Below are 18,990 nucleotides of genomic sequence, written 5' to 3' on the forward strand. Positions count from 1 at the left end.
AGGGTGTCGCTGTGCAAGGAATCAGTGGAGAGAAAAACCCTAACCCTAACCCTAACCCTAACCCTAACCAGTACACCAGTACACCGTCACGCCCCCGTCCTGTTGGAGAGGGTGTCGCGGTGCAAGGAATCAGTGGAGCGAAGAACCCTAACGCGTACCCGTTTCCGCCCCCGTATTCTACCCTCCCCTCGCTCTTGTCCCTGACCCGCTTTTTCGAGAATGGGCATCGGTGGTGTGAATCGGTGTAAAGGAATGATCTATCCCCCATCTTTTTTTCTGTGAGGAAGTAGTGCATAGCCTTTTTCTATCAGAGCTGCTTTTCTGTGCCGTGCATCGGGGGACTGTTACAGCGAGAGCTTGGTGACGCAGTGGTTTTTTTGGTGGTCGGAAAAGGTGCCGTCGTCCGGCACTGGTAAGGAGTTGGCTCATTAGCAAGCTTTTTTTTCTCCTGGTTTATTTGTTTGGTACCCATGACCACTCCCAGAGGCGTTGTCCCGGTGTAGTTGGTGGTGCGTGTCCTTGTCCGTTGGGAAACACCGCTGCCTGTCGTCTTGATAGCTCACGAGTGATTTCACTGCGTAGGAATTCCTTGCGTTATTATATGTTTAGCTGAGGGCTGCGGCTCATATTCTCAGCTTTGCGGTGCTGCAGTGTGGCGTTGCACATCTGCAAGCGACACCAGTTTCAAAAAGGGCGACTATGATTTTGCAGCCGGCGATTTGGATGCTGAAAACGTGAGGACAGAAGTTTGCAGCCGTGTTGGGTTCACCGGCGTGTTGGTGGTCTCCATTTTGCGGGATCGAGCACCTTTCGCAGTGCTGCCGCTTCAGCAAGCACGTATGAAGCGTTATCATGGCTGTTCTCCTCCCGCCTGCACCGCAATTGGTGACACGCTGCCGACTCTAATGTCGTTAACTGCCTAGTGGGTTTATTATTTCATGGGCATATATCGGGCAATGTGATACCCTTGTGTCGCGCAAGGGACCAATAATGATGGAATCTCTTGCGAGGCGGCTTTGAGGAGCACCATGGTGTTAGTTGAAGGAAAAACACCCCCCTCCCACCGGCCTTTTTCATGCCATCACTCTTTTCAGTGCTGTGCGCGCGCGGAAGTTGTGCTATTATTATTTCGCTCTCTTCTAATACTAGTTTGGATATTTTAGTGTGCAATTACGCCTCCAAAGCTGCTGCTGCAACCTAGTGTCAGAGTGGTCTCTAGATAGAGCCTGTGCGTTTTTGCCCGCGATATGGTGTCTGCCACCTGTTCGGCTGTAGATGAAGTGAAAAGGTAATTAGTGCTCATCAGCTTGTTCTACACTGAACTGGGATGCTGATTCGTGCCTCAAAGGGCAATGATGATCTTGATGCGCGAGTTACACCTAGCGGAACTCGTGTGAGGACTTGTACACGTAATTCTTCTGAGATGTCCTTGTGATCCAATTTCTGCTGTTGTCAGTTGGATGATTCTGGTGTCGTTGCAGGTAGTGCTTATCCTCTACGTGTAGGAGACGTGCGTACTCACCCATACGTCGACGATTGTGAGGCTCGGCTTTGGAAGCCGAGCGGGATGTTGTATGTGCTTTTGAGGCCTCCGTTCACTTGTGTAGCATAGAGTTGCTCACAGCGGGTGGAAGGGAGCGAAACTGGTATTTTTTGCGTTCGCTGTTCTCAGGATTGAACTATTGTGGTGAGGGCTGTCATTGTTCTTGTGTTCGTATGAGACTTGCCGGATGATGGGGGTTTTGCGATGGGAGCTGCAGCAACTTCGACGCTGAGTGCAGGTTTTTCGATAAGCGATGCCAGGCTGGCAGTTGCGGCGCCGACTCTGACAGGTATTCCTGAGCGACGGCTTCTCTTGTGTGCCGGTCTGTGGAAAAATTCAGCTAAGTGCACAGGTGACGGCGAGCGCCATTTCGAATGCTGGCGGTGGTGTGTATCGCTCGTAGTGAAAGTCACACGCACAGTTTCGGTTTTCTGCTAGGCTTGCTTATTTGGCCATATAGTTTTGCAGAGCGTCTTTCCGGCGCTGTCTCTGAGCAAAGGCTTGTTCTGTCCTCGCTGAGTAGATTTATGAAGGTGTGCTCGTTAAGTGCAGTGTCTCTGCCCTACTCAAGTGTACAGAAGAATGGTGAATTCATACGTCACCTGGATGAAATTTTTTGTTGAATCGCTTCATAGGAGGATAAGCTTCTGGATTCTGTGACAGTCTCGTAAAAGTTATACACTGCTGTGTAGAGGATGTGTGAAAACCGTCGTTGGACGTGTGCGAGGTATAAATGATTTAGATATTTTTTTGCTAGATTGTGTACTTATCTGCTTTTCCATGTGGACAGGTGCTCTCTGCGAAAAAAAAGCTATATCTCAAAGCATTTTTTTTAATTAGAAAAGGTAAAAGTATAAAGAGGAACCTTCTTTTCTTGGACCGTCGGTGGAGCACTTAGACGATATGTCGTTGTGGGGAGATGGAGGGAGGGGATCTGCACTGCTTGTTGTCGTTGTTCAAGCGACCTTTTTTACAGTGGCTTAGCGGATTTTATCTGTTCAAACATTTTTTCTTGATGGAGAAGAGGAGTTTTAGGTCCGTGTTTGTATCTGGAAAGGCGAAGAGACGCTAGTGTGGTCGAGCAGCGTCGGTTAGTGGAAAGGGAATCTGTGGCAACCACGTTTTTTTTTGAATACTTAAAACATAAAATATAGTATGCGTACCCATGTGAACCCCCCTAGTGTATCGTGCCTGCGTCCTTTTTTTTTCACTGTGTGAAACAGCTTTTTCCGGAATAGAATTTATTATTCATGCACTCGTGTTGTTGTAAGTCTCTGGTTCTCCTTCAGCACAATTAGCGAAAGGTGGAGGTTTGATGAAAGACTTTTTGGGAAGCTCCGTGATGGAGCTGCGAAGAATGCCCTTGCGAAAGTATGCTTTGCGTTAGTGCCTCTAGCCAGGTTTTTCGGTGCTTATCTCTTACGTCCTTTCTACACCTCGCTTTCGTTGTCTTCGTCCTTTCTGAGAAGCCTCATAGAGCATCATTTCACGGAGGAGTGAAAATCATAGAGTACCCTTTCGAGAAGAGAGCTGGACCTCAAAAAGGTAAGATAAAAGAAAAGACAAAGAGCAGAGGGACAAAATGTTCATCAAGAACATTATCATATCCGGTTTTCGCTCCTATCGCGAGCAATCGTTTCCAGATGGACTTTCCCCCAAAACAAACGTGATTGTAGGCAAGAACGGTTCTGGAAAGTCGAACTTCTTTGCCGCTATTCAGTTTGTGCTGAACGAGAAATTCGCCAACTTGCGCGCTGCAGAGCGGAAGGAACTTTTTCACGTGGGCAGTGGGAGGCCGGCGCTGTCTGTCTTTGTGGAAATCGTGTTCGATAACTCGGATGGTAGGCTTGTCATTCCGGGCCGTGCGGAGGAGCCGGAGGTACGGATTCGCCGCACGATCGGCCTAAAGCAGGATGAGTTTCGCGTGAACGATCGCAAGTTCTCGGCGTCTGACGTCCACCAGCTTCTGGAGAGTGCTGGCTTCTCCTCCAGCAACCCTTACTATGTTGTGGAGCAGGGGAAGATTGTGAGTTTGGTGAACATGAGCGAGGAAGAGCGCTACCAGCTCATCAAGGATGTTGCGGGGACGAAAGTGTACGATGCGCGACGTGCGGAGAGCGAGCACATCCTTGCGGAGACGAAGGGAAAGCAAGGCCAGATCACAGAGTCGATCGGGGAGCTGCAGAGGCGCCTAAAGGAGCTGGAGTCCGAGACGGCGGAGCTGAAGCAGTACGAAGAGGCGGATCGGGAAAAAAAGTGCATTGAGTACTGCATTTTCAATTCTGAGCTGGAAGCGGCAAACGATGCGTTGCTGAAGGTGGAGGAAGAGTGGAACAAGCAGTCCACGCTGTTTAACAAATCGCAAGATGTCGACGAAGCCTCGGAGCAGAAAATATCGAATTTCTCGCAGAAGATCATGGACATTTCTACCGACATTGCCCGTCTGGAGATGGAGAGGATTGCTGTTGCGAAGGATATGGCTGCTCTGACGAGTAAGCAGGCGGTTGTGGAGCTGGACGCCAGTGAGGCTGCAGGGAGATTTGCCCGCAACAACCGGGAACTTGAGGCACTCTGTAGGGAGGATCGAGAGCTTAGCGCGACCATCCAGACGGTCGCCGCCGACATTGAAAAGAAGAAATCACTGTTCCACTCGAGCGAAGAGGCGGCGAACAAAAAGGCGGCCGAGGTGGAGGCTCAGCGCAAGGTTCTCGAGCGGCTGCAGGAGCGTCGTAACCGAACCAAACTCTTCAGGAGCAAAGTGGAGCGCGACAAGTGGGTGAGGGGCGAAATACAGAAAAACGAAGATTCTATCCGAAAATCGCAGGAAGAGCTGGTTTCGGTTTGCCGTGAAATGGAACTGGTGGAAAAGGAAGCGGCTGCGTTGTCGAAGGAGATTTCCGCACCAAATCTGTCTACTGCCGATGTGGATCAGAGTTTGCGGGACCACGATGAGCGAATCAAGGCCGCACTCTGCCAACGAGACCAGCTAAACCATCAGCGGCGGCAGTTATGGCAGTCGGTGCACAGGCAGGAAAGTGTGGTTCAGCGGCTCGACGAGGAGTTGCGAAACGCGAAGCAGCTGTGGGAGCGGGCTGTTCGCCAAGATATACGTCAGGGGCTCCAATCTCTTTCAGAGGTCCTTCACGACATGAGAAATCCGGTGCTATCTGCCGCCGTGCAGGGTCCGCTGATCGACCTTATTGAGGTGGCGGACGGTTACAAAACGGCTGTGGAAATCACAGCGGGTAACACCCTCTTCAATGTTGTTGTGGACTCGTTCGAGGTGAGCACGATTCTGCTCGCTGAGATGAACAAGCGACGGAAACCTGGCCGTGTTTCGTTTTTCCCGTTGGACACATGCAGCGGGAAGGCTTTGGACATTGCCACAACACCGGAGTGCTCGCCGCTGCTGTCTAAGATCAAGTACGACACGCGCTTCAAGGGTGTGGTGACTGAGGTCTTTGGGAGGACGGCCGTCGTTGCCTCGCTGGAAACGGCGGCCACGATGGTGGGCAAGCTGCAGTGGGACGTCATCACGGTGGAAGGCGACCAGCTGGGGCGCAAGGGCGGAATCACGGGTGGCTTCATTGACAAGCGCCACATGAAGCTTCCTCTTCGAGAGCGCGAAAGGGAGCTGGCCGCCGACCGTCAGACAGCGCGCGCAAAGCTGGACGGCCTGTGCCAGGAGGTGGCCACAGTGGAGCAGAGCATCACGGAGGTGCTCAACGAGCTTGAGGCGCTTCGCAATCAGAACATGTCGACGGAGCGGGAAGCGGATGCCCGGTTGCGTGAGACGCGCCTGATGGAGGATCGTCGATCTTGCCTGGCGACTCTGAAGTCGAACTTGGTGGCAACCAAGAAGGCGGTAGAGAGTTCCGTTGCGGCGGCGACGGAAACAGTGCGGGAGCTGAAGAGGGAGCTTTCTGACGAATTCAAGAGCGCATGGACGCCAGAGGAAGAGAAGAGGCTAGAGCAGCTGACAGAAGAAGTGGCTGCCGCTCGGGTGGCGTCGTCTGAGATGCAGGCAAGTACACTGCAACTGGCTACCGAGGTTCAGCTTCTGGAGGACACTGCGCGGCACGTGGAGCGGCGTAAGGCGGTTGTCGCTGACCGCATCCGCGAGCTGAGCTGGTCGAGGCATGCCGGTAGCATAGCGGGTGGAGAAGAGGCTGCTGTGAAGGCCGAGTTCGAGTTGCTTTCGCAGCGGCTGCAGAGTATCGACCATGACTTGGAGCAAGAAGCTCGCGAGCGCGAGAAGCTGCAGTCGCAGCTCGATGCGTTGACATCGAAGCGGCTGGGCGCGGCGCGGAGCTTGCAGGAGCGCAAGGACGTCGCGGACAGGACGCAGATGCAGCGGAGTGTGCTAGTGCAACGCCGCGATGAGGCGCTGCAGAAGATCCGACAGCTAGGAGTGCTGCCTCAGGGGGTTGCCAAGTTTGAGTCGGCGTCTCTCGGGAAGCTGATGTACCACTTGAAGGCAGCCAATGAGAAACTCAAGGCCTTGTCGCATGTGAACCGCAAGGCTGTCGACCAGTACGCGACCCTCCAGGAGGCTATGAAAGACCTAACGTCGCAGCAGGAGACACTGGCCAAAGAACTGGACAGCATTCACGAACTGATGGAACACTTGGACGCAAAGAAGGAGGAGGCCATTGAGCGCACGTACAAGCAGGTTCAGTACCAGTTTGAGGAGGTTTTTAAACAGCTCGTAGGTGTGGAGAGCTGCTCGGCGGAGCTGCAGCTTGTCGCGTCTGCCGCGCCGAACAAGAAGGAGGACCCGTACACTGGCGCACGTATCAAGGTGTCGTTTGGTCTTGGAAACCCTGTCAGCCACCTGGACCAGCTTAGTGGCGGGCAGAAGTCTCTTGTCGCTTTGGCGCTCATCTTTGCGATCCAGCGCTGCGACCCTGCTCCGTTCTACCTGTTTGACGAAATCGATGCCGCTCTCGATGCGGAGTACCGCACATCTGTAGCGAACATGATGGCGCGTCAGTCCGGCGAGTGCCAGTTCCTCGTGGCAACCTTCAAGACGGAACTCCTGGACGTAGCGGACAAGGTGCTCGGCATTTTCTTCCACAACAAGATGAGCCGCATCCAGGCCATTGCGAGGGAGGAGGGTGTGAGGCTGCTGAAGCAGGCAGCACTTGAGGATCGCAAGCGTTCCCGCGAAGTCGAGTAGGTGCTTTCCTGCCGTGGTGCATGATGACGGTTCTGTGCAACACGAAACGGAAAGAAAACCGAAAAAGACATGCGCATCCGCGGTTGCAAGGATGGCGCCGTTTTGATTACGGCATGTGTGCGTTCACATTTGTGGTTTTCGTGCAGCTATTCAGAAACGACCTCGTTTGGTTTCACTTTTTGTTTTCTCTGCTCTCTTCCCCTGATGTGCCCGCGTTTCGCCGCCTCTGAAGTGTGACCGTAACTAGCACACGGGCCATAGACTCATAGAGTATCAGACGCCTTTTCTGCATATAAGCACGCCTGTCAGTGTATGTGCGGATGCGCGCGCCTAAAGAAGACATCAACTCAGACTCCATAGACCACTTTCTTTTTCTTTGGCTCTTTTTTGTTGTGTTGGTTTTCAGCTGTTTTCTGGTGTTTCTCTCCTTGTGCCCCTCGGAGGCCGGGTGAGCGACGTACCGGAAGGCGACTTGGTTTCTTTTTTTTTTTCGGCTTTTTTTCTATTAGCGGTGGTGCCGGCTGCAGTGCATTTCTGTTTCACCTCGAGGATACTTAGCACGCTGTGCGCTTCTTTTGATATGACCTGAACTGATGAAAACAAGAAACAAGTAGCAGACGTGATTGCAAACACCGAGTGTGCCAGCCACTAGCGCCACTCTGCTTTTTTTTCTCTGCGTTGGAAGAGGCCATGTGAAAATGCGGCGAAGGTGTTCGTGACATTCATGATGCCGTGGTCGCCAGAATGGACAGCGGCTCGGTGTTTCTCTCTCGCTGTTTCCGTTTTGGGGTGCCATACGAGCAGCTTCTGAGAACCTCTCTTCGCTTCTCTGCTCCTGCTCTGAAGACGCCGTGGGCCGTTTACTCCAACTCTGCTCTTGGCCTTGGTTTTCACAGAGCGGCGACGATTGTGCGTAGCTGGGTGGCGAAACACACACGTTTTTAGGATCTCTGCCCCCAGACTCTGGAGCATATTGCTGCTTCTGCGGTCACAAGTGTATCTTTGAGATGAGCGAGTTTTTCTGGGATGTAGGGCGCGAAGAGGGTTCACTACAAGGCCCTCTTCTCAACGCACCACGCAAGAGATGCCGCGAGGAGAATTACGCGGTAGACGCCTATCCTCGGCACCTCCCCCCACATGTGCGAGTGCAGGTTGCATGGGAGAACATCACCACTTTGGTTTCACTTCGTGGACACGTCTTGGATGCGCACGGCCGCTTTAACTCGGCCGAGTTCCCCGGTCTGGCCTTTTTTTACAACCCTGTGGTGGCGTGCGTTGCCTCTGGGACCGTAACACTGCATTTTGATAATAGCACCTCGGTCACAGAGCGGATCCTGCGCGAAGAACGGCCACTCCCGTGCCCCATCCACGGACCATTCCGCTGCCCGTGCCACATCATGCACGAGGCGGCAGGCGGTGTTGCTCAGCTGCTTCGCGAGATCTTCTGTCAACACTCACCGTTCGACGTTTCTATCGACTGCCACCGACCCTATCCGCACATTTGCATTGACAGCCAGTCAAGGACGTGGTCTGTATCGCTGGTGGGACTGCCGCTCCCCCCAAAATCGTTCGGGCCGTTTCCGTTGGGGGACATCACCTCTCCGCAGTCCATCAAAAACTACTGGTTCCAGTACATTGAAAAGAGCAGGGCTGACGAGGACGCGTGCATCATGTGCGGGGTTGTGTCAGGGATTCATTGCTCCAGGTGCATGTGTCGTCTGTGCAAGCGCTGCGGGGAGCACTGTGCCAACTGTTGGAGCTACGTGTGCCGTGGCTGTTCCACCGCTGGTGAAAACGGCACTACCATCTGCTACAACTGCCCTTGCTAAGAGTCGCGAAAACATGACAGCAGGCTCACGAGAGAGGTACGCTGTCTGCTTTTTGTCGTCCTGCTGTGGTAATTGAGCACTGACCTGATGTGTGTGACTTCGCGTTTCCTGTAGCGCTTTCACAGACATAGAGAAAGCACAACATAGAAAGACTGTGTGGCTCTGCGGTTTCAGCTTGGCTAGCAAAGTATGTCTGGTGCGCGTCTGCCGCATGGAACACGACTGAGGCGCTCTTACTGATAGCCATGCAATCAGCGGTGTTTTTAGGAGGTGTTGAGCAGGCCACTTTTCTCGGCGTGCTCTCACGAGAGGTGCCAGGTCGTGGGTACCGCTTCTAGGCAAACTGTCTGCGCGCACGGATCGAGGAAATGTGGTCGAAGAGGTCCTAAATGGAGTTCGTATGCTTTTATTCTTTCTTTCTTTTCACCTCTGTGCGTTGGCGGGTACGTCCTTGCGGCCTCCCCTCTCCCGTGGCTAATGCACTCTAAAACATTTCTGCTCCCTACTGCCGTTATTGTTGGCGCTCTCTCGCCGCTGCCATTCAGGTCGCGATGCAAATCGAATGCGTTGCAACAGCGGAAATGCGACGAATTCAATCCCTGTGCACGGACGGTCCGCGCTTCCTCAATACTACATGTGCGCGCACAATCCCATGTAGCACTCTCTGTCTCTATTCGCAGCTTCCAACTAGAACGTCACCATTGTCTCCTCCTTCTGCTGCCATCGCTTCTCATGTCCATTGCGTTGTACGCCACGTCTTGCCCACTGGCTTTTTCCCCTGCTACTGACGTTTCGTATCACCATGGCTGTCTCGCAGCTTCCGATACCTTCGCTTATTCGAGTACATAGTTGTCCCCCTTTTTTATCTGGCATCGCTGTCGTTTTTCTTTTTGGTTATTGCTTTCTTTTCTGGCTTTTTTCTTGTGCGCGCATGTGACTGGCGCCGCACGACACCAGCTTGCATATAGCACTGTATTGCCATACCGGATCTCTTTCTGTGTTGTGACCGTTGTGCGCTGGAGCGGAAGCAAGATGCCAATCAAGTACAGCTGCGTTAATGACGAGACGAAGCTTTTGGCTGAGCACCCGGCCGGCGAGCAGCCGAAGCTAGCGGAGACGATGCAGAAGGTCATTGCTACCGTGCCACCCAAGGAGTATCGCCACAAAACGATCGAGGACAAGGATGGCGGTGTCAACTACAACTATATCAGCAACGGCGAGGGGCGCATTGTGGGGTGCGTGACAACAAGTGACATGCGCATGCGCACCGTTTTCGCGTTTCTGGAGGCCGTCGAGCCACTGGTTCGCGGCAGTGTCGGTTCACAGGGCGCTGAGTTACGCAATGGCAAGAAGCTGCTGCAGCAGAAGATGGAGTTCTACAACAACCCTCAGAACGACAAGATCACGGCGCTGAATGATGACATTAATCAGGTAGTGGATGTCATGATAGACAACATGGACAAGGTGTTAGCGCGTGGTGACCGTATCGACACACTGCACGAGAAGTCTTCCACTCTGGCGGATCAGGCGCAGCAGTTCCAGCAGCGGTCCACGGAGCTGAAGCGAAACCTCTGCATGAAGAACCTGAAGCTTACCCTCATGATTGTCGGCGCCGTGGTCGTTGTTCTCATCATCATTCTTATGATCGCATGCAAGCCGAACTTCTCACGCTGCCGTTGATTGTGAACAGCTGCATCTCTCTGCAAACTGCCAGAGCTGCAGCTCCATTGCAGCGCACCGGCAGTGTGAAATGCGGTTGCGCCATTGCAGCTCTCCGAGCGCTCTTGTGAAATGGAATATGCGCTCGAGTCGCGCTGCAAGGGACCTTGGCTGCGGTGTGCGGTTCAAGCTTACCCGTTCATTGTGCTTTGTGCTTACCCTGATACAACAGGAGGGGTGGAGGGGCTTGTGTGTATTATGGGAGGCTGAATGGATTCAGAGGAAGTGAGGAAGACGAGAAAGAGAGAAGAAAATGGACAGACGCCGAGGTGAGGAAAGCAGAGAGGAACAGGCACATATAACGACGACGTATTCCAGTGCTATTGTCAACTCAATGCTTTTTGCGGCGTGCTCTTCTTGGCGAAGGTAAAGAAGAAATGCCGAATGTGAGATTTTTCAACTGGCGCTGTGTGTGCGTGTGTTTCTTTTCCTCTTCAGTGCCGTATCGTTCTTTCTACGCTTCGCGTGCTGTTGAATGCTTTCTTAATCCTTCGCCAACGGCGGCTCCTCTCTTCTCTCGGTCGCACTTGCACCTGATGAACGCAGCCCTTTTGGCGTCTCTTCTGCCGCTGGTGTTGCTTTTTGATTTTGCTCTCTTGCTCTCGTTTCGGTTGCTTTGTTTCGCCTTGCTTTTGTTTGCGTGGGTAGTTACTGTATACTGTTCCGCCAAGCAGCTCAGGCGGTGCTGTGCGGGCACGCCTTTGGCTGCGTGGGAGTGAAGAGAGTGATGACTGCGAGGCTAAGATTGATGTCTCGAGGTACTTCGTTCACTATTGCGTTCACTCAGGAAAAAGATGTGTAACTGAGGTTGGTTCGCTTTCAAAAGAAAAGAGCTGTTCTCATATCGCACAGTTCACTTGCTTTATTCCAGTCTTCATCGCTGTCTTTCCGTGAGCTTTTCATCTTGTGAATGATTGCTCTGTGGTGTTTTTCTTCCTGTATGTGGAGAGAGGTGATTCGATAGTTCTTCTGTGCGCTTGTGCGCTGGTTGTGCCCGCTGAGGTTCCTTTATGAGCGTTGCTGTAGCGAACGAACGTGCCAGCTGTGCCCATCATGAGGTGTATATCTGTTTAGTCCGCGAATCGGAAGACAGTGATTCAAATGACCTGCTCGACTAAGCGACCCTGGAGACGCCGCGACCTGAATGGGGCTGCACCTTTTGGAGGCACCAATGTCAGCTCTGAATTCATCGGCGGTGTTTCCGTTTCTCCTCCCGTGTGACGGATTGTCTGCGAGTACCGAGGTTATGGGCAAATTGGGAAGGGGGCGGGTAGGCGACGGCGCGATGCTAGCAGTAATGTCGCGTGCCTGCCAACTTGTCAGGTTTTCCTTTAGAGGGTGCATTTCGGAGTCCACCAACAAAAGCCGTTTCGATAAAGAAAAGTGCATACTCTTTTTCATGATCACTTCTGCGTTCCTGTCCTCTTTTTTACTTCGCCATTCTCGTTCATCGTCGCTTTCTGTTGAAGTCAAGTCTATCCTTTGTGCATAAAGCCCCTGGCATACTACCACATCCTTTAGCCTACTCTCGCGCATTACTTTGGGGAGGCAAGGCCCTGTGCCAAGGAGCGCATTTCGCTGGCACTCTTTAAGCAGTGCTGACGGAAAGGCGTTCGGAAGATGAGGGACAAAAGAAGTGATTTTGTTCGCGCCCCTCTCATACTTAGCTGGCGACGTCACACCCTAGAGCCACTTTTACGTCGATACGGAGAAAATGGACTTGGCAGACAACTCGATGTGGACGCTAGTCGAGGAGGCTGTCATTGAAGATAGGGGGGAAGACGAGGAGGAGGTTCTAGCGCAAATGGTACGCTCGTATCTCGCGCGGAGAGGCCTGACAGACACTCTCGCCGCCTTTGACGAGGAGCACCAGTGCTACAGGGGCTCATCGACGGCTCCACACAATCGAGATCCAGGTGCACCCAGGCCGTCAGTGGATGCCGAGGTTCTTGGTTCCACGCCGGCCACAGATCGCGCTAGTGCGGGTTCTGCCCCCCCTCGCGATGAAACTAGCGCTGGGATGGACAAACGCAAGGCGGCGCAGCTGCTTTGTCTGCAGAAGAGGTACGAGGCGGCGGCTGCGCTCATGGAGCCGTCGTCACTTGCGCGCATTCGCCTTCTGTGCATTCAGGCGCAGAGCCTAGAAGACAGGCCCACGGCTGTCTTTTACCTGGCGACCCACGTCGCACCGCTCGTCCCGTTTTGCATTGATCCTACGATGGGCCACAGAGTGTACACCGCTGCCCTGAGTAACGTGCTAAGTCCGTGCCGGGAGAGGTCTATTCCTGACACGGAGCTGCTCGCGAGGGAGGTGAACGACGAGTTGTGCGGCCGTGAGCAGCGCAGTAGCCTTCACGTGTTGTTCAATTGGGCATACTGGCAGGAAACGTCGAACGCCGCCTGATGTACGAAAGCGTCTTTGTACGAGAGAACGGCGGCAGACTTTTTGGTGGAGGCGTCTGCACTGCGAGTGTCGAATCAACCTCTTCTCTTGCATAGCAGACATCTTTTTTCCTCTCTTTGGGGGTGTGATGTGGCCGTGGCGCAACTACTGCTGTACATGTTGTGTATTCACGCCGCTGTAGCGCTTTCCTGTTGTTGGTATCTTTTTGTGTGCGAGCTTGCTTGCGTCACTCTGTACCTGGAAACGGCGATACAAACAGAGCATGCTAGGGGAGGGGCCCAGAGCTAGTCACCCAAGCCATGTATCTACTCTCTCTCTCTTAGTTTTTATTTTTGTATGGCGAGTGAAACAGATGCGAGTTGCTCGCGTTGCCTTCTCCCCACACGCTAGCACTCTCTTCTTTGTTCTCCTCTTCAAGATTTCGAATGTGCCGCGGGGACTCTTTTTTCTTGACGCAGCACAGGCACACAAAAGCAGGTGAATCTGTGGATGTCCTAGTGCTCGTACACTCTTTCTCTCTGTCATCGCTGGTTGGGGCAGGTGCCGTGGGCCCCAACAAGAGCGCTGGCAGACCGCGGCCATGAATGCTGCCGGTTCTGCAATCATGCGGGTGCGCGTTGCGGTAACGCAGACCTCTTCAAACGGCTATACCCGAGTTGATAGGAACCGATTGCAATGACGATGACTGCTGCAAACCACCGCCCGTCTGCATTGGTGTTACCCTCCCCGTCGCATTCCTCGTGGGCATTGCTGCGCGGATATGTGGCCCGGTGTCTCCTTTTCTATCTCCTGGCTCTTTTTCCATCTCCGTCATTTCTCCTGCATCATTGGTCTACGGTCGTGTGGGGGGGCGTGTCTGTGTGTGGTTTTGCACTCTCGTCGCCGTCTGTGCGGTGATGGGGACACTGTGCACTGCATCACCTCATTGGCCTTCCTCACCCTGCGCTTTGCGATTCAGCAGGCTGCCAGTGGTATGGGAGTCTCTGTTTCCACTTTCAGGCTCTTACTCTCTTTCGACCAAATTAGTATTGCCTTAGTTCATTGTTACTTCGCGCTCGGACATTCGTGTCTCCATCATGGCGTCCATCAAGGAGCTGAACGACCGCCTGACGAAGCAGCCGTACGTGTCCGGCTACACGCCAAGCGCCGACGATGCGAAGCTCTTTAACGAGATCTTTGGCGACAATGTGAACGTAGTCCAGTGGGCTGCACGCATGGCGACGTACTATCCTAGCGAGCGTTCCAAGATGAAACCCATTCCAGTCGAGTCGGAGGACTCCTCGGAGATCGATTATGACGATTGATGTGACTTCGCGCACGCGTCGAGTAGGATAGCGTCTGATTGTGTGCGCTAGCAGCAGCCACGGCACCGTGTGACTCAACTGCAGCGCCACTTTTAGTTGGTGCAGGGAATGTGGGAGAGGAGTGCCTGCAAAAACCACCATTCATCGATATGCATGGAGCTCTTTGTCTGCACGTAAGTCTGTCCTGCGGTGTTGACGAAAGGCTGCGGTACTCGTGCGCGCACACATGCCTCATGGTAGACCACATAGGAAATTCCCGTAATGTTATCTGGTTGGTTTTGGGTGTACGCATTGTTCTTTTTTTTTTGCTGTTGTGCGGCTAACACCGTGCGTGAGGGCGTGCGTGTGTTCCTCGATTTCTTTGTCTCGCTTTTCTTTTTGATTTCCCTTACTCAACGTTGCTCAGCGGCCTTTAGGTGGTCTTTTCATTCTCAAAGCAGCCATCACAAGCGGGAAGCCAGCAGTCCCGGCAAGTCGTAAGACAGTGGTGGGTGGTGAGTGGGAGGCGCTTCAGATGCTGCACTCCCACCTGGAGCCACCTCTTAAAGAAAAAGAGGGAGACAAAGAGGCATCCACTACTGTTCTTTTTTGTTTTCTGTGTGTCTGTCTCTGCCACGGGCGTGAAAAGGAGAATCGAACAGTTGTGTGCTGTGACGCTATGGCATCGTCTTCCTTGCGTTACGATATTCACAGATGATGACTGCCGCACCCCCACCTACGGCTTCTTGGCGACTAGACCGTCGACGACACAATCAGTGCCTTTATTTCTTTCATGCCCTTCCTGTCTTTCCCATTTGCTTGTGTCTTTCCCCCTCTTTCACACTCACTCGCCGTAAGCGAAGTGTGGATGACAACCTTTCCCTCACACCGCCACTAGACTATACATGCCCACGTAGTACAGCCGGTGCTCTAGAATCTTGTTCCTCGACCTATGACGACCCAACGGGGAATATGTGAGTGCGCATGTGATGTGACTGTGGCTGTGACAATGGACTCTGGACTGATGAGCAGCTTTCGCCGAAGGAACGCTCACCACTCATAGGTGCCTTCGTATAGAACTGCCCTAGATATCTGACTACGCACGCGAGCAAGTGCCTGCCAGCCTGTTTGCTGGCTTACGCGCTCTCTCGCTCATACGCGGAGGCGCTGTTTTTTTTTTTTCGGTGCGTCTGCGACGAATGGAAACAAGGCACATTATGGAGATATGCGCTGCTTTCGGGTGCCGAACGGCGTCTGCTTGTCTGGCCTACAGTACTATTAGCACGCAGAGGTGTGTATGTGTGTGTGCGTGTTGTGCTCAGCAGTTGCTCTCAGGCTTCGTGTTTGGTTTGCGCGACGGACTCCTCAACTGAAAGCGGCTTCCGACGTGGCCACTATCATTGGTTGTCCCCCGTCCTTCATTGCTTTTATCACGCCTTCCTCTCTCTGCCTCGGTGCCTTTCCTCGGTGCTAATTGTCGCCTACTGCTTCTGTACAACCCCCCGTTAAAAAAAAAGAGAGACGTGCTTTCGAACACGCCTGGTGCACCTGCAAAGGCAGCAGGACAGATAATTTGGTCATCATGGCCCACATCTACGTCTGCCGCCACGGCCAGGATATGGACAATGTGCACGGCATTTTAAATGGGCACCGCAATCAGCCGCTTTCTGAGCTGGGCCGTCGGCAGGCTGCAGCTGTCGCCGACAAGATCAAGGAGAGCGGTGTCAACTATGCCGCCATCTACTCCTCTCCGTTGCAGCGCGCTCTCGAGACGGCGTCGGCGATCGGTGCCGCCGTGAACGTACAGGTGCAGGTGCGTGCCGACCTAATCGAACGCGACTTCGGCGTCTTGTCGGGAAAGCCGTACGCTGACATACCCAAGTACGCTGGTGATAGAGTGCTGCAGGGAGACAAGGTTCTGTACTTTCTCGAAGTCGAAGGCTGTGAGACCTTCGACAAGTGCTACGAACGGGCGCAGAGCGTGCTTGCGGACGTGAACGCGGCGCACGCTGGCGAACATGTCCTGCTCGTGTGTCACGGTGACATTGGGAAGATGCTTCAAGCCGCAAAAGCCAAGGTGGAGTGGCAGGAGGGACTTCGACTCCCCTATTTTGCTAACACAGAGGTGATTAAGCTATAGCGTTATCGTCGACTACGTTGTTCACATGCGGCAGATACGTATGTGTGTTAGTTCAGGTGAGGGGGCGTAGTTGCTCTGCCCCCCTCCCCCTCCCCTCCCAGCCCTTCCCCACACATACGCACTCGCAGAAAGGAAAAGATACTGCAAAATAAACTCTGGCAGCGGTCGGTATATTGCTCTGCTTGTGCGCTGCTCGAGGCACTGAAAGGCTGCTGGCCCTTGCAGAAGTTGTAAGCATCTCCTTCTGTGTGGGTTTTTCTCCGCATCGCCTCGTGGTGCTTGCCTGTTCCGTCATTTGACACCCAATCGCTGAGTCGAACTTCGGTTTGTGGCAATAGTGGGTGAGCTGTGGACCTCGCAGCACTATCGCGATTGTTTCCGGCTTCTCTTCGTGCCTCTTTTCCTCCGTTTTACGTCAAATAGTTGCACAGCGCTGCTAAAAACTCACTCGGAAATACAGGCTGTCACGGCCGTCGTTGTGCCGCACATAGCCGCCACAGAGGTGCAAGGCGCATAGTTTTCGTTCTCGACTGCTCTTCGCAGCGTAAGTGCACCCTGTAGGTTTTTTCCTGTTCTCGTTTTGTGCTTCGCTCGAAACCCTACAAGACATGCCGCCAAAACGCTGGGCGAGGCCGAGCCAGAAGGGCGCAAGTGGCGAGAACGCCTACACGACCGCCGCGCTGCTACAGTTTATATGCGATGAGGTCCGCAGCAATAATTGCCTCGGCCTGTCGGAGGAGGAGCTAACTGGGATGGCAGCCGAGCTGGTGCACGTAAAGACGCGTGCAGAGGTGTCGGAGTGGGCCAAAACGCTGATGCTGTCAGACGCCTTTGCTGCGGAGGTGACTAAGCGGCGAGAGCAGTCGGGCCCAGCCTTTGAGGCTGAGAGTGTCTTGAACGCGCCGTCGAGCTCGACCGCATCGGCCGGTGGAGGTGAAGGTGGTACGCTCAACGTAACGAAGCGCGGCGCCGGAGGTGCGAAGCGAGGCAAGCGCGGCGCCAATGCCGATCAGAACCCCAAGACAAGCGCATCCGCCGAGGCACTGAAGCCGGGCCGCTTTGAGTGCGGGTGCTTTGCCACTGTCCACAACCTGCGTGGAAGCTGCGCTAACTGCGGCCGGGTCATCTGCGAGCAGGAGGCGGACGACGTGTGCTACGCCTGTGGACTGGAGCCGTCCCGATGCATCGCGTACGAGATCTCGGTCCAGGAGGGCAAGCTGAGCGAGGCGGCCCAGCAGCGTAATGAGGAGGACTATACATCAGCGGTGGAGCGGCGCGACCGCTTACTGGAGTACGCGCAGAATCGCGCGAAGCGAACTACCGTTATCGACGACCAGTCAGCGACGCTGTTCTCGCCGCAGAGTGCGTGGATGTCGCCAGAGGAGCGCCGAGCGGCCGAGAAGTCCGCCGCGGAAACGGAGCGGCAGCGCAACATCGAGCTCATGCACCGCCAGTGCGGCGCCTATCAGGTACATATGGAGTTTGTGTCGCAGAACCTGGCGCTGGGGGCGCGCAAGGAGAATTCCGGCGGAGCGGGCGGAGATGGAGCCGTCACGGAGGCTGGTGCGGAGGACGAGGAGCCTCACGATGCGGGCCAAAGAGTCGTGCCCACCGGCGCAGAGCCGCTTCCGTCGCTGCTGCAGAAAATCTGGTACAGCCCCGACGGCACGCGAGTCGAGTCGGCTCCTAGTGGCAAAAAGGACAAGCGCGGAGGTGGGCGCTGTGGCAATGCTGTGGACTTAAACTTGCCAGCTCAAGAGGGGTCCTCAATGCCTATGACATCGCGACCAACGCAGCGCCGCTTCGAGGAGGTATCTCGACGAGTGCAGCAGAGCTATTTTGAAGAAGATGTGGAGGTTTTTGCTGAGGAGAAGGAGGAGGCCGAAAAAACAAAGTCGAAGCTCATTGTTGTGTCTCAGGCGCTGATTGAGGACGATCAAGACGCGGCGATCGAGCACGGCACGGAAGCCGCCGGTGGCTCCACCAGCCCGCCGCTCGTGGATCCATCTGCTGTGGCGTTGCCCTCTCGCTTCGCCGTGACATCCATTATGCGCAACACGGATGATGGCATTTGTTTGTCCATGCACCAGCCGTGGGCGAGCCTGCTCGTGGCCGGTATAAAGCGACACGAAGGCCGCGTGTGGGGGACCACGTATCGCGGTCGTCTGTGGATTCACGCGGCCGCGTCGCAGCCGATAAACGTGGAGGAGGTGGAGGCACAGTACTCAAAGTTTATGCCGCCAGGCCAGGTGTTCCCGAAGCACTATCCTACCAAAGTACTGCTTGGGTACGTCTATGTGACGGACTGCCTCGATCGAGAGGCGTACGAGATTGCATTCAAGCCGGAGGAACGCCAAGAGGAGTCCCCGTACTCTTTTATTTGTGTGGAGCCAAAGGCGCTACTTTTTCCGCTGCCCATGTGCGGCAATCACAAGCTGTTCTCTCTCGAGCACCGTGTACACGTTGCTGCGCGGAAGCAACTGGGCGAGATAGATTGAGGCTGCACACAAGGGGATGGAGGTGGCATGAGACAGGCGACCTGTGCGAGGTGTGGCGCACTTGTTGTGGGACCGCAGGCCCTCGTCTTTGGCGTTTTTCACATAGTGGCCCGTGTCGGCTTTTTGTTTTGGTGATGTGTGGGACCTGCACGGCGGGTGCCAGTGCCGCGTTTTTTTACCTTGTTGTATTTCAATTCAGGTGACATCGCAGGCCGGCAGTTTCTGTCTCGCATGCACCCCCACCCCTCCTTCTCCCATTGCCGCGCTCAGCTAGTGAAAAGATATGAAGAAAAAAAGGCGGGTCTTGGGGTCGTGGTGGTGGCGGTGCGAAGTCCACGCCATGTACTCGGCGGGGCGTTAGGCCAGTGGTCGGTGCTCCCAAGAGATTGCGTGCG

At 54.3% G+C, this 18,990-nt stretch overlaps 7 protein-coding genes across 7 annotated transcripts; all 7 read left to right on the forward strand.

The window, feature by feature from the left end:
• Positions 1-3,125: 3,125 nt before the first annotated feature.
• LDBPK_080010 (adaptor complex protein (AP) 3 delta subunit 1, putative) lies at positions 3,126-6,722 on the forward strand (the record flags this gene model as incomplete). Its single annotated transcript, XM_003858518.1, has 1 exon — positions 3,126-6,722. One exon carries the CDS (start codon positions 3,126-3,128, stop codon positions 6,720-6,722), a length of 3,597 nt encoding a protein of 1,198 aa, XP_003858566.1.
• A 1,007-nt stretch (positions 6,723-7,729) lies between these two features.
• On the forward strand, positions 7,730-8,551 carry LDBPK_080020 (hypothetical protein, conserved; the record flags this gene model as incomplete). Its single annotated transcript, XM_003858519.1, has 1 exon — positions 7,730-8,551. One exon carries the CDS (start codon positions 7,730-7,732, stop codon positions 8,549-8,551), a length of 822 nt encoding a protein of 273 aa, XP_003858567.1.
• Positions 8,552-9,583: 1,032 nt separating this feature from the next.
• On the forward strand, positions 9,584-10,231 carry LDBPK_080030 (vesicle-associated membrane protein, putative; the record flags this gene model as incomplete). The annotated part of the gene is made up of 1 exon (XM_003858520.1): positions 9,584-10,231. The coding sequence occupies one exon, from the start codon at positions 9,584-9,586 to the stop codon at positions 10,229-10,231; it is 648 nt and encodes a 215-aa protein (XP_003858568.1).
• Positions 10,232-11,984: 1,753 nt separating this feature from the next.
• Positions 11,985-12,674, forward strand: LDBPK_080040 (hypothetical protein, conserved; the record flags this gene model as incomplete). The annotated part of the gene is made up of 1 exon (XM_003858521.1): positions 11,985-12,674. One exon carries the CDS (start codon positions 11,985-11,987, stop codon positions 12,672-12,674), a length of 690 nt encoding a protein of 229 aa, XP_003858569.1.
• A 1,076-nt stretch (positions 12,675-13,750) lies between these two features.
• Positions 13,751-13,978, forward strand: LDBPK_080050 (hypothetical protein, unknown function; the record flags this gene model as incomplete). The annotated part of the gene is made up of 1 exon (XM_003858522.1): positions 13,751-13,978. The coding sequence occupies one exon, from the start codon at positions 13,751-13,753 to the stop codon at positions 13,976-13,978; it is 228 nt and encodes a 75-aa protein (XP_003858570.1).
• A 1,561-nt stretch (positions 13,979-15,539) lies between these two features.
• On the forward strand, positions 15,540-16,097 carry LDBPK_080060 (phosphoglycerate mutase protein, putative; the record flags this gene model as incomplete). Its single annotated transcript, XM_003858523.1, has 1 exon — positions 15,540-16,097. The coding sequence occupies one exon, from the start codon at positions 15,540-15,542 to the stop codon at positions 16,095-16,097; it is 558 nt and encodes a 185-aa protein (XP_003858571.1).
• Positions 16,098-16,705: 608 nt separating this feature from the next.
• LDBPK_080070 (hypothetical protein, conserved) lies at positions 16,706-18,595 on the forward strand (the record flags this gene model as incomplete). Its single annotated transcript, XM_003858524.1, has 1 exon — positions 16,706-18,595. The coding sequence occupies one exon, from the start codon at positions 16,706-16,708 to the stop codon at positions 18,593-18,595; it is 1,890 nt and encodes a 629-aa protein (XP_003858572.1).
• Between the last annotated feature and the right edge of the window lie 395 nt (positions 18,596-18,990).

This window comes from Leishmania donovani, chromosome 8 (genome assembly GCF_000227135.1).
Source record: "Leishmania donovani BPK282A1 complete genome, chromosome 8".
In the NCBI taxonomy this organism is placed as follows: Eukaryota; Euglenozoa; class Kinetoplastea; order Trypanosomatida; family Trypanosomatidae; genus Leishmania; species Leishmania donovani.